General features: G+C 44.2%; 1 protein-coding gene across 3 annotated transcripts in view; it reads right to left on the bottom strand.

Moving 5' to 3' along the window:
- Nucleotides 1–12676, bottom strand: part of acot7 (acyl-CoA thioesterase 7) — a 77952-nt gene that overhangs the window by 63879 nt on the left and 1397 nt on the right. For 2 of the 3 annotated variants that reach the window (XM_080015034.1, XM_080015032.1), the window contains exons 2-3: nucleotides 9965–10082; nucleotides 1988–2144 (exon numbers count right to left, since the gene is read on the bottom strand). In XM_080015034.1, the coding sequence (XP_079871160.1) occupies nucleotides 1988–2144; nucleotides 9965–10082 (275 nt within the window). Of the gene's footprint in view, nucleotides 1–1987; nucleotides 2145–9964; nucleotides 10083–11740; nucleotides 11784–12676 lie in introns of those variants that run through there. The other variant, XM_080015033.1, reaches the window with a different exon arrangement.

Genomic DNA, 12676 nt, shown 5'->3' on the forward strand with positions numbered 1-12676 from the left:
TTGCTAATGTAAATACAAGAGTGCCTTGTGGTTAATGCAAGACGTCGGCTCTTAAATGTCAATCAACGACTGATCTGTCTCCACTGACATTTGAGGGTTTGAAGATAACACTGCGTCAGCCAGTTGCAATACTCACTCATTCTTGCTCTCTCCCTGAGGGCAACATGGTGGATGTGTCTTATATTTTAACACACAAACATGGGAAAACCAGGTCAAAGACATCTATTGCAGCCAACAGTAAGACAAATATGAATACAACATGGGTCCTGGTTCATGCTCTCTAGTAGGAGCTGTGGTGAGTCACTGGGGGCATTTCACTTCCAAGAGCCGCTGAGCTGCTGGGGCTACACTGCCCTCTAGTGGCCAGAGGCCAGCATGGCACCATGAGGTCATCGCCTGCTCACGGCCAAACCAGTTTGAATGGTGGAAATGCTGAAAGCTTTATAGATTGGATTCAACGGCATCTCATATGACTCGTAAACTTAACATAAAGTAAATTATATTTCCAATGGGTACAAGGAGATTCATGCATTCATTGCAAGTAAACATATTTATTAATAATATGTGTGTTTACATGGTGGGTGTGTGTGTGTGTGTGTGTGTTTGGAAGCCGGTTCTTCAGCTTTTGATCTTATCTGCAGTTAAACTTGTCAAAGTAGGTTGAAGGTGAATGTTGCAGTGCAGACTGCAAATAATATTACCGTGCACATCCTGAAGTAATATACCTCCAAAGTGAAACACACCTTCCGAGTGACCTTTTGCACATTTATGACGTTTAAGTTCAACAGATTATTCACACAGGAACAGTCGTTTGAAGAATAAAAAGAGTAGTGCCAGGTAAGACACCAGAGTTTTAATGTTATTAGCTGCTTATCACTGTCGATTAAAGGGAATTGTCAATAGTCCAAATTAAATTTTCAGCTACTTAGTATTCACACTTCAGTTACCACACAGACAGCTTTTTACTTCTTAAAATGCAGATCTTTCTCAAGCCAGACTACACCATCCAGCCACAACATTAAAAGCACCACTAATGTGTAGCTCCCGTTAGCGGCAGATCCTTTAAGTCCTGTAAGTTGTGAGGTTGGGCTCATTGGATCGGGCTCGTTCTAGCACATCCCGCAGGTGCTCGATCCGACTGGACCCTAACCCCGGCCATCCACGTGATACAGAAGAAAACATGATTCATCAGACCAGGCCACCTTCTTCCATGGCTCCATGGTCCAGTTCTGACGGTCACGTGCCTATTGTAGACAACGGCCAGCATGGGCACTCTGACCGGTCTGCGGCTACACAGCCCCATACGCAGCAAGCTGTGATGCACTGTGTGTTCTGACATCTTTCTATCATAGCCAGCATCAACTTTTTCAGCAATTTGTGCTACAGTAGCTCTTCTGTGGGATCAGACCAGACGGGCTAGACCTCACTCCCCACGTGCATCGATGAGCATATTCACCAGGTGTCCTTCCTTGGACCACTTTTGGTAGATACTCACCTCTGCATACACAGAACCCCCCCCCCACAAGACCCTGTCAAAGTCACTCAGATCCTTACGCTTTCCCCTTTTTCCTGCTTCCAACACATCAACTTCAAGAACTGACTGTTCACTTGCTGCCTCATATATCCCACCCCTCGACAGGAGCCATTGGAACGAGATGATCAATGTTATTCACTTCACCTGTCAGTGGTTCTAATGTTGTGGCTGATTGGTGTGTATTGTTTATCTAATATTAACTTTATGAATTGCTAAGAAATTCCAGTAGAGGGTAACATGCTTAAACCAAGTCACCAAAACAGACACATTTAGTTTTAACACATTTTAAACTTTAATACGTAACAATAGTACACTTGGCGAAAGACGTAAAACTAATTTAATTCTGATTTCCAGGTGAAAACAAGACAACTCCTAATATTAAAATGCTGATGAATGGCTGAAAAGCCTGGTATAGAATCCTTTGAATGTTGTAGTTGCTTGAAATGAATGTACCTGTGAGAATGTTCTCTGCCACAACGTGCGCCTGCACCTCCACAGAACGCTGGGAGGTGTAGGTGATCTCGGCGCTGACGTGCGCCACTTCGCCGATGAACATCGGGGACAGGAATTCAGTTTTCTCAACCCGGGCCAGGGCAGCCACGCAGTGGTCCTGCGGAGGAGAGGAGGATGAAGGGATAAGATGGAGGAAAGAGGGAAGAGAAGGCCAAACATCCGCTCTCTAAATATTGTTTTTTTTATGAAGTCTAGTCAGGAGGTGGGGATGGGAAGCTGTCTGGAACCCGACCATTAGAGGGCCCCCCATCTAGCCAGTTTAGACCGATGTTCATCATAAATTTATGTTGGCCAAAATATGTAACAACATAACAATTACATTTTCCCAATTTGATAGGCTGCTTCAATTAAATATATGATATCAATGAGAGGAAACCAAATAGTCCCTTGCATTACGCTGAGCTTTCCCGCACGACCAACTGTTTCCTATATTCTGCCCAAACCTCTGCCTGTTTCCCTGGACTTACAATCTCTGGCTGATTCCCTGACAGATAAGTTTGCCTCTTCTGACTGATCTCCTGGTTTTGACCCCTGCCCGTTTTTTGGAATAAAATTTTTGGACATTGACTTCTTACCTGATTGTGTTACAGAAATTAAAGGGTCCCATTAATCTGCAGCTTATCAGTCGGTGGTTTTAAATAAAGAGGCAGACATACGTTGGTTTTTACTTGATCAAGGGTCGGATTGGAGATGTGCTAAGGAGCAGCTTTCTAAGACGAACAGTTTATTTTGGGGAGTCAGAAAATGTATAGACAGTTTGGCGTCAGAGATTCTTACGTGTTCAAGATAAGGCAAACACTGTGACTCGCAAAGGACAATGGGGTGTTGTTTCTGCTCTTGCAGCTGCATCGCGGTGAGGCCGAAAACAACGATAGTGACGGACACAGATATGTGTCGAAGGTTATATTAGGTTGTGTTCTTCATAATGTGTGTGCACATATGTTTATGTGATTACATAGATTTAGATGTATTGTTACAATTGTGTATGTGATGATGTTCGCGGATGACATTGTGATCTGTAGCGAGAGTAGGGAGCAGGTTGAGGAGAGCCTGGAGAAGTGGAGGCATGCATTAGAGGAATGAATCTGAGCAGGAGTAAAACAGAATACATGTGCCTGAATGGGAGGGAGGGCAGCGAAAAGCTGAGAATTCAAGGAGTGGAGGTGGATGAGTGATCTGTGACAGAAGGGTTCCAGCAAGAGTGAAGGGGAAGGTCTACAGGACGGTAGTGAGACCAGCTATGTTGTACGGTTTAGAGGCGGTGGCTCTGACAATAAGGCAGGTGGCTGAACTGGAGGTGGCAGAGCTGAGTATGTGATATTTTCATTGGGAGTGACAAGGATGGACAGGACTAAGAATGAGTACATTAGAGGGACAGCTCAGGTTGGACAGTTTGGTGGAAACGTGAGAGAGGTGAGATTGAGATGGTCTGGACACGTGTGTAGGAGAGACTAGAGTTACATTGGGAGAAGGATGCTGAGGATGGAGCTGCCAGGCAAGAGGAAAAGAGGAAGGCCAAAGAGAAGCTTTATGGATGTGGTGAGGGAGGACATGCAGGCGGTTGGTGTAAGGGAGGAAGATGCGCAGAACAGAAGGTGTTGGAGGCAGATGATCTGCTGTGGTGACCCCTAACAGTAGTTAAAATTGTATTTGTGTCATGCTTATGGGTTCACATCCCATCTGAGTCAGTGAGCGTAACAATCATATCAGTATCAATACTATCGGTTGTATGATTGCCAAAGCAGAAATACCTTTCTAATATTTAGCAACCTAAGGTCAGGACAGATATATGTCAGTATTTCTTAATTTGAAACGAATAACAGTTTGCCTGTTTTATGCAACATTGGCCTGGACTGATGTCCAGGCCAATGTGCGTGATGTTGGCATGATGTCTGCATGATGATTGCTGCTCGTCTGTCATTATGTGCATGTCTCTCTATTGTGTTGTGCCGTCTTATCGCCGCAGCGGCGGACAGAGAAATGCGACACTCAGCCATCAGAGGAACGGGATCAGACTGTCAGACACACGACGTTCCAAGTGGGTGAAAGGTGAAGACAGTGTTAGAGGCAGAGAAACGGGTGAACTGCTGAACCCGTCCAACGACGCCAAAAAAGTTATCCTATAGTTAAAAAGTTATCCTCTCTCTGCAGCTACAAGTTTGAATAAACACGCAAAATGATTTTGATCCACACCAGGGAAAAAAGAACAAGCACATACTGCATCATTTATGAAGTCGAGGATTTTTCGTGATTTCAACACAATGTAACAGTACAGACCTTGAGCAGAAACATGAAAATAAATCTGCAAATGGGAACCAAAGAGGGTAGTTTGGGAGGAGTGATGGCAAAGAACAACTTTTTTTGGGAGAATCATTCAGACCCAGGTTCTTGAAGTTCTTTGAATGCTCCTTTGAGTGTTTCAGTATTTGATGATTTTCAATATACTTTATATTGTCTAGTAGTCACCCAAACCCCGACCTCCCAGACCGTGAAGGCGTTTGTTTTTTTTCTTCGTAACTGATATCAGCCACCATCCAATAACCAATATTATATAAAATATATTATACAGATAGAAGATATTATTTTAATATCCTAAGGAACCATATAAAGTATGTGAAGAACCATCCAGTAAATAATAATAATAATAATAAATATAGCTGCAGGCAGCAATACACGGGGTCCATTATCGACACCAATTACAAATTTTAGTCTAAAATTAGTTAAATATTTTGAGTTTCCCTTGAACGCAGCATCGACTCACGTACTTACGCAGTGAGTCCTGGTGACATGCTGAATTACTACAGGGATACACTTGTTGCATGTCATGACTTTATCCTCAAAATTAGAAGGTGGCTGTCTACTACCTTGTAATCCACTGAGTCCAGCGTCATGGTGTGTCTGTGGAAGGAAATCACTCCATGTGGAAGTTCCCAACAATACAGTTCCATTCAAATGGATTAAACACTGCATGTCAGAGACATTTCATCAATTTTTTAAACTGTTGGAACTAAAATAAAATGGACACGATTCAGACCCGTTGCTCTGGAGCTACAACAAACTCCATGTGTGAGGACACAAACACGGAATAAGTTTTGGACTCCTATAGTTTGCGTGTTACGACTAGTGATCAACCGATTAATCAGTCGGCCGATTAATCAGGCCGATATTTGCGCATTTTGAGATAATCAGCATCAGGCAATGCCTGCACTCACAAGGCCGATAAACAAAAAATATCTGCAGACTAGTGTATACTAGACTAGAAAATACAGATTTTCATATACATATCGATTCGGAATATTTCAAACTGTTTCAATATTAATTTTCCGCACTATCGATATACCGTGGCAGCTGCTTCCTCGCTCTCTCTCCTTCGCTCATCTCATTCGTTTGTTAAGGTGTTAGCTCATTAAAGATGGCAAGTGCAGAGCCTCAGGCGACCGGTTTTGAAAAAAACCATCAGGAATGCTGTTTAGAAATACCTTGCAACTCGCTGCAAGGTAAACTCAGCGAGTTTAAACTCAGCCAGTTTACGGAGGTTGTAGTAAGTTTTGTAACTACGCTAGCGGATAATATAGTTCCCGCGGTGAAAGTTCGGAGATTCCCAAACCAGAAACCATGGGTTGATAAATCCCTCCGCTGCGCTCTGAATGCTCGCACGGCCGCTTACAACGACGGTCTTGTATCTGGAAATATGGACAATTACAAAGCGGCGTCGTACAATCTGCAGAGGGCGGTGAGGGACGCTAAACGGACGGTTCGAGCCTGGCAGCAACACCGCTAGCTCGCCGGCTAATTGGAGTTACACCGCTGGGGATGAGCGCGCACTCTCAGTGTCCGTGCACGAGGTCAGGAGGGCTCTGATGCGGGTGGACACCAGGAAAGCTGCGGGCCCAGACGGCATATCTGGGCGAGTACTGAAGACTTGTGCTAACCAGCTAGCTCCGGTGTTCACTGGAATTTTCAACATCTCCCTGGCTGAATCAGTGGTCCCGTCCTGTTTCAAGAGGTCCACCGTCGTTCCTGTCCCGAAGATCGCCTCTCCAACCTGCCTGAATGACTACCGTCCGGTGGCCCTCACCTCGGTGGTCATGAAGTGTTTCGAGAGGCTGATCAAGGATTATATCTGCGCCTCCCTCCCCCGCACCTTGGACCCGTTACAGTTCGCGTGGTGCCAGGACAACAGCCTCCACCTGAACGTCAGCAAAACCAAGGAGCTGATTGTGGACTTTAGGCGAGGATCACAATCGAGGACGCACACGCCCTTGGTGATTAATGGGACTTCTGTCGACAGGGTGAGCAGCTTCAAATACCTGGGAGTCCACATCACAGAGGACTTAACATGGACTGTACACACAGACACTCTGGTGAGAAAGGCGAGGCAGCGTCTTTACCACCTCAGGCAGCTGAGGAAATTCCGGGTCTCAGTGAGGATCCTCAAGTCCTTCTACTCTGGAGCAGTGGAGAGCATCCTGACAGGCAACATCACTGCCTGGTTTGGGAACTGTACTGCTCAGGACAGGCGGGCCCTGCAGAGGGTGGTGCGTTCAGCTGAACGTACCACTGGAACTACCCTCACCCCCTTGCAGGAGCTATACACCAGGAGGTGTAGTAGCAGAGCCCGTAGGATCATGAAGGATCCTCATCACCCCAACAACGGACTGTTTCAGCTGCTGCGGTCAGGCAAGCGCCTCCGCAGTCACACAGCGAGGACAGAGAGACTGAGACAGAGTTTTTTCCCGCACGCCATTAGAACTGTCAATGCTGACCTCACCAGGGGTCCTAACTGAGCCACACACATAGGCACCACTACCTACTGTACTGTATGTAGCATACTGTACCGCATACTGTGTCACTGTTGAGGCTTGTTCGTGATGCCGTATTGCTGCGCCGTACTGTTGTATACTGTGCTGTATTATCCCAAACACTACCTCACACTATTCACATTCACATGCCACTTTAATGCACATATCTGTATTTACATAATCGCCTATTCCATATACATAAGCATATTCCCTCTATCTATTCCATTTTATTTCATTTTATTTTTATTGTATTTTATTTTATTCTATATATTTTTATTTTATTCTATAAGTATTCGACTTACTGTATTACGTTTTAGGAGTCAGGTAGTTGAGAAGAAATTCCGAAATTTTTCCTAGGACATATTGTGTGTTATCACCGGGTGCGTTGCATTACATTTCACTGCATATATGTATGAAAGTATGTATACGTACGTGACGAATAAAAATCTTGAATCTTGAATCTTGCATTTGAGGCAAAACGTCACCTAACTCAGAGAATTGGAGTGGAGTTTTTTTTTCCCTCCAGACCGCGCTGTGCCATCCTTGCATTCTGGTTTCCCTCTCAACATTTTTAAACACATCGCAGCATCGCAGGCGTCCCAACGCATTCCGATGGCGGAACTCCACTACCTCAATGACCATTAATGGTTAAAAAAAACTGCGGCACATAAAAAGTGCCGCCCTGTGTGTCCTGAGACTGCGGTGCACCACGCAGGCCAGTTCCCAGCTCCCATTTTTAACTAACCAAGTTAAGGGACTGTCTGTTCTGTCCCCAAAAAACCTGTGCACGTCTCCCTGTTGCTATGGGACTTAATTTAGTAAAAACTAGAAAAAATAAATGTTTTTTGTGTAAATACTTTACTTAAATTATAAAATAAATAATAAATCCTACACTTCTGTAACAGGGAGACTCGTTTAGTAACATTTATTTATTTTATCATTGATAATTATTTGTTTTTCATTCAGAAGTTTTTTTTTTAAAAGTGAAGTTTTATGATTACCTGTTGACACTTATTTAGTTGGTACATGCCACCAGATTTGACGGAACAGAATGCGTTTATATATACAAAAAGGGCAAAAGAATAAAATATCAAACGAAACACCATGCCGACGTCAAGCAGGTATGGCAATACACACACACACGCGCGCACAGTTTGTAAAGACTTGTAAAGAAGCGATGGAATCAACACCACGCAGCCCGCACGGTGCGAATGAACCTTCATAGCTACAAACTGCACATTTATAGCGAATTGGATGATGATGTCAAAAAGTGTCTTACTCTACAAACGCATCTTGCTTCACCACCCGAACGGAGGTTTTTCGAACGTTGGTGGGTCGGTGATGCACCAATGTTCGGCTACTCAAAGTTCAAAGTTCAAAGTGTTTTATTTGTCAAGTGTACAGTACAACACAAGGTCATTCGGTACAATGAAATTCTTGGGGCATGACAGGAAACAACTGTGTAATGGGCATAAAAAAATAAATTAAATAAAGTGGGCATAAAATAAAATAAGAGTCGAATATAAAAAAAGAAATAAGAGTAAGAGTCGATGTTACAAATACGGGCAAGAGGTCACAGTGTATGTACATAAATGAAAATAATAAAAATAATCCTAAAACGGAAACTAAAATAATTGGAACATTGTAGCAGTGGGAAGAGAGGCATCACTCCTGTGTCTCCCTTTATAGTCTGTGATGGTGCGCAGTCCACACCACATGCGTCTGGGGTCAGAACTGTGGTAGTCCGACTCCAGGCTTGTCCCTGTAGGCTCTTTTGGCATCTCTGATGGCTTTCCGAAGGTCATATCTGGACTTCCTCAAGGCCTCCATGTCCCCAGAGCTATAGGCGGAGGCCCGTTCTCTGAGCTTAGCACAGACATCATCATTAACCCAGGGCTTCTGGTTGGGGAAAGTCCTGACCTTGACTCTCGGGACGACGTCATCAATGCACTTGGAGATGTAGGCTGAGACAGAGTGTGTGTATGCATCGATGTCCCCATCAGCTGCAACACAGAACATCTGCCAGTCCGTGGTTTCGAAACAGTCCTGGAGAGTGGCAGTGGATTCCTCACTCCAGCATTGGACTGTTCGACAAACCGGTTTTCCTTGCTTTAATTGTTGTCTGTAGGTTGGTCGGAGAAGAATGGAGGTGTGATCTGCCTTACCAAAAGCAGGGCGGGGGAGGGGTTTGTAGCTGTCCCGTAGTTGTGAATAACAATGGTCGAGAGTCTGATCATCCCTGGTAGGAAAGTTGATATGCTGGTGATATTTAGGCAAAACTTTCAGTGTTTTGAAAGTACTGATATATCCGAACCCCAGAGAGTTAACCAGAGTGTTAACCATAATGCAGACCCCACCGCCTCTGCATTTACCTGACTCTGGTAAACGGTTCTGTCGTGCCGGTAGATGGAAAATCCAGCCGGAGTAACGGCAGAGTCCGGCAGAGGCCAGTTTTCTGTGAACGCCAGCACACAGCAGTTTGCGATGTCCCGCTGGAAAATAATCCTTGCGTGTACTTCGTCCATTTTATTGTGCAGGGATTGAACATTTGCCAGTAAAATGCTCGGTGGCGGCGGGTTGCAGTATCTCGTGCGAGATCTGCATAGAATTCCGGCACGTTTGCCTCTTCTCTTTCTCCTCCGCCGGCGTATTGGTAAACACAGTGGCGGCAGGACAAAGGGATCGCAGCACGTACTCCGGTAAGTTGCGAAAAAGCCTGTATTAAGTGTCCAACGGACGTCCAGGAGTGCTTGTCGTTTACATTGTAAGAGTGACAGTGCAGTGCATGCAAAAATAAGAACAATACAAATAACAATAAAACACAAAACTACGAGTTGAATGCGGAGCCATTGCCGGTGCGTCCATACTACAGCGCGCCCGGAAGCCAAATTGGTCAAATTTGACCTCCGGTCAAATTTAATTGGTATTTGACTAATTCCTGCTCTGTATGCGGATCGATTTGGATAAAACTGGAACCCACAATATGTCTGGGACGTCCCGGTTCTAACGAGACCTCAACCGTGACCATAGCTGTTGTCCTGTTGCAGACGGGTTTAGCACAAAAGGTGCCAAGACAAAGACAAAGACAGATATGTGACATTCTCGTCCATCTCACCCCATCCTGCGTGTTGCAGTGGCGTGTGCTGACGATGCATCCGGCTTCCTCGATCATCTTCAGGATGGTTCCTCCGTGCACGTTGCCCACAATGTTGGTGTCCTCAGGGCGCATGAGCCTGTAAGGGGGTAAACCGCACTGGCGTGTTTATGGAGGATGTATTACTTATTAATAGCAGGTTTTTCAGGGCTTTATACCGCCTAAAACCCTGACCTCTTGCCAGTTATTCAATATAGTTACTCAATACAGGGACAAATAGATGTTATCTCGTCTTATCTGTTACACATCACACCACAAGTTGATGTTTTGCATTGAAGCCAATTGTGCTCCAGAATGAAAAAGTAAACATAATCTCAAAGTATAAGGCTAGCACGCCTTCCAGTCATTTTATTTGGCTCATCTCCACCAATAACAATGGTGCCGTGCAAGGCCATGACGGTTCCTGGCGGCATTCCATTGGAGCTGTTGTGGCATGGCCATAGGAACAAGACACTCCGATCAGCTGGTCACCTGTTATGCTCACAAGCTAATGGCGATCAGTCATTTTCCCAAAACAAAACTTTTTTGTGACATTTTTGAGTACATGTTATCCAACAACCAGTTAATAGACAGAAACCGAAAACAAAGCAAAATGTTTGACTTTGTGTTTGCGTGAACCCCAATGACCAATCACGAATGAGATCATACTTAGCTTGTGGCCCAGTTCTAAGGGTCTCACCTCCACCTCTCTGGAACTCTTCAGACAATCCAGTTTTCCGGTCACATATTTCACATACTTTAGGCATGTGAAGCTGTAATCTAAACTTTGCCTTACATTCGCAGGTCGAACCAGTCTGTCAAGTTAAAACGTGAGCATGTGCATCTGGCAAACACATGTCGCCACAACACAAACATCACACACAGGGTCACTCAGGGTGAGACGTTGCATGCATCATCAGAGCAGGAAAACAGTTGTAAAAAATAACAACATTTCCAAGTTTGGTAATCCTCATTTACAGGAACTCACTCATCTCCGTTTCTCTCTAAAATGACCCAGACACACGCTGCACCGTCTCACTCAGGTTGTTTTTGTGAGTTATACAATTGAACAAAAGCAAGATCTAGGTTTACGAATAGAAGAACAGAAGATCATTTTCAAATGTCACCCACAAACATTTCTTAGTTTCTTAGTTGTATATTTTTCTTCTTTCAGGAATAGTTAACTCCCAACTCAGCAACAGTTAACTCCCCAAACGTCCCACTGATGGGCCGGCACCCCGCAGTAAGATAAACCTAAACAAGGCAAAACGAACCAAGACAAATAAACTATATGACAAGATTTATTATCTTTTGTATTTTGTATCCCCCAGTGTCTTATTGTCCGCCTGTGAAAACATGTGCGAAGTATTTGCACCACTGGTGTACTGTGTGGCGTTGATATGCCTTTATTAATTATAACCTGCAAAGGGACTGAAGATGAAAATGAGCTGATGCTAAATCTGGTACAGTGTTTAACATTCTACATGGTCCTGTGTGAAAATAAATAAATTAGCAATCAGATTAATACATAGGTGAATACATTCAGTAGGTGAATAAATGAATGAATGAATGAATGAAAGAATAACAATGTCTGATTTAATGTTTGTCTTCTTTTTTTCCTAAAGAGAGAACGGGAATCATTGAAACACTTTATAAACAGCTACTGTAGCTCCTTTCTGTAGTGTGTGTGTGTGTGTGTGTGTGTGTGTGTGTGTGTGTGTGTGTGTGTGTGTGTGTGTGCGTGTGTGTATAAAGTACCTGGTAAGCTGATGTCTGTATCCCTCACCTCCTATCTCTCTTCCATCCCTAGTGAGCTGCCTGGTTGAGGCCGCAGCCCTCCTGCTGCTCGGAGGCATAAAACACTGCATCTTTCTGATCTGGTCTGAGCAGCGTTCAAAGTGTGTCACTGCTCTGAACGGCAGCTGAGATTTTGGAACTGGCGGCGAATGCCTTCAGCCGGCCTGGCTGGATCCCAACACGCCCACTGAGCCGCAGGTCGGAACTCTCTCGACCAACCGCAGCGTGGTTGCTTGTTCGAGGTTGTGACGAGGAAGCACAGTGTGACACATCGGATAAATGCCACTGTGGTTTTTTTTTGCGTGAGTAGTAGTTTGGAATGGGATCGATGTCTGCCTTAGTTTATGCTCCATAGTGAACTTGCTCCAGATATTTTAGCTAGTTCAGTGTTTCTGTGTCTGAGGGGATTTCAAGTTTCATGTAAATGTGGGAAAATAAAATAAAATAAAATAAATGTAATGAAAAAAATCTACAATAAAGACACACAATACTTATTGATTTGTTTGGGGAAACACACAGCGGATCATGCCCTGCAGCCTCCAGTTTATGTACCGCACACCTTTTCCTTTTTTAGAAAGAAAGAAAGAAATACAGGGCAGAATTACTTGACTGGGTTATCTTATTTCACAGTGTGTGAGTAAGAGACCCAAACGTATGTGCACAAGCACTGAAAAAGTGAATTTTCCTAAAATGGTTCCCCCTTTAAGGTAGCTTGTCCTCTCCGTGTTCAAGAATTTAAAAGCAAGGCCTCCGATACTTTGATTCTAGCAGAAATTGTAACGGACAATTTTCACATGTGGTTTGATATTTGACCAGGGGTGCCCGTACGGTTACTAAAGTAGGCTGATGCAAACGATGCACTGTTCCTGTGGGAGCTGTCTGATGGTACACTTCAAA

Source organism: Zeus faber (assembly GCF_960531495.2).
Source record: "Zeus faber genome assembly, chromosome: 15".
In the NCBI taxonomy this organism is placed as follows: Eukaryota; Metazoa; Chordata; class Actinopteri; order Zeiformes; family Zeidae; genus Zeus; species Zeus faber.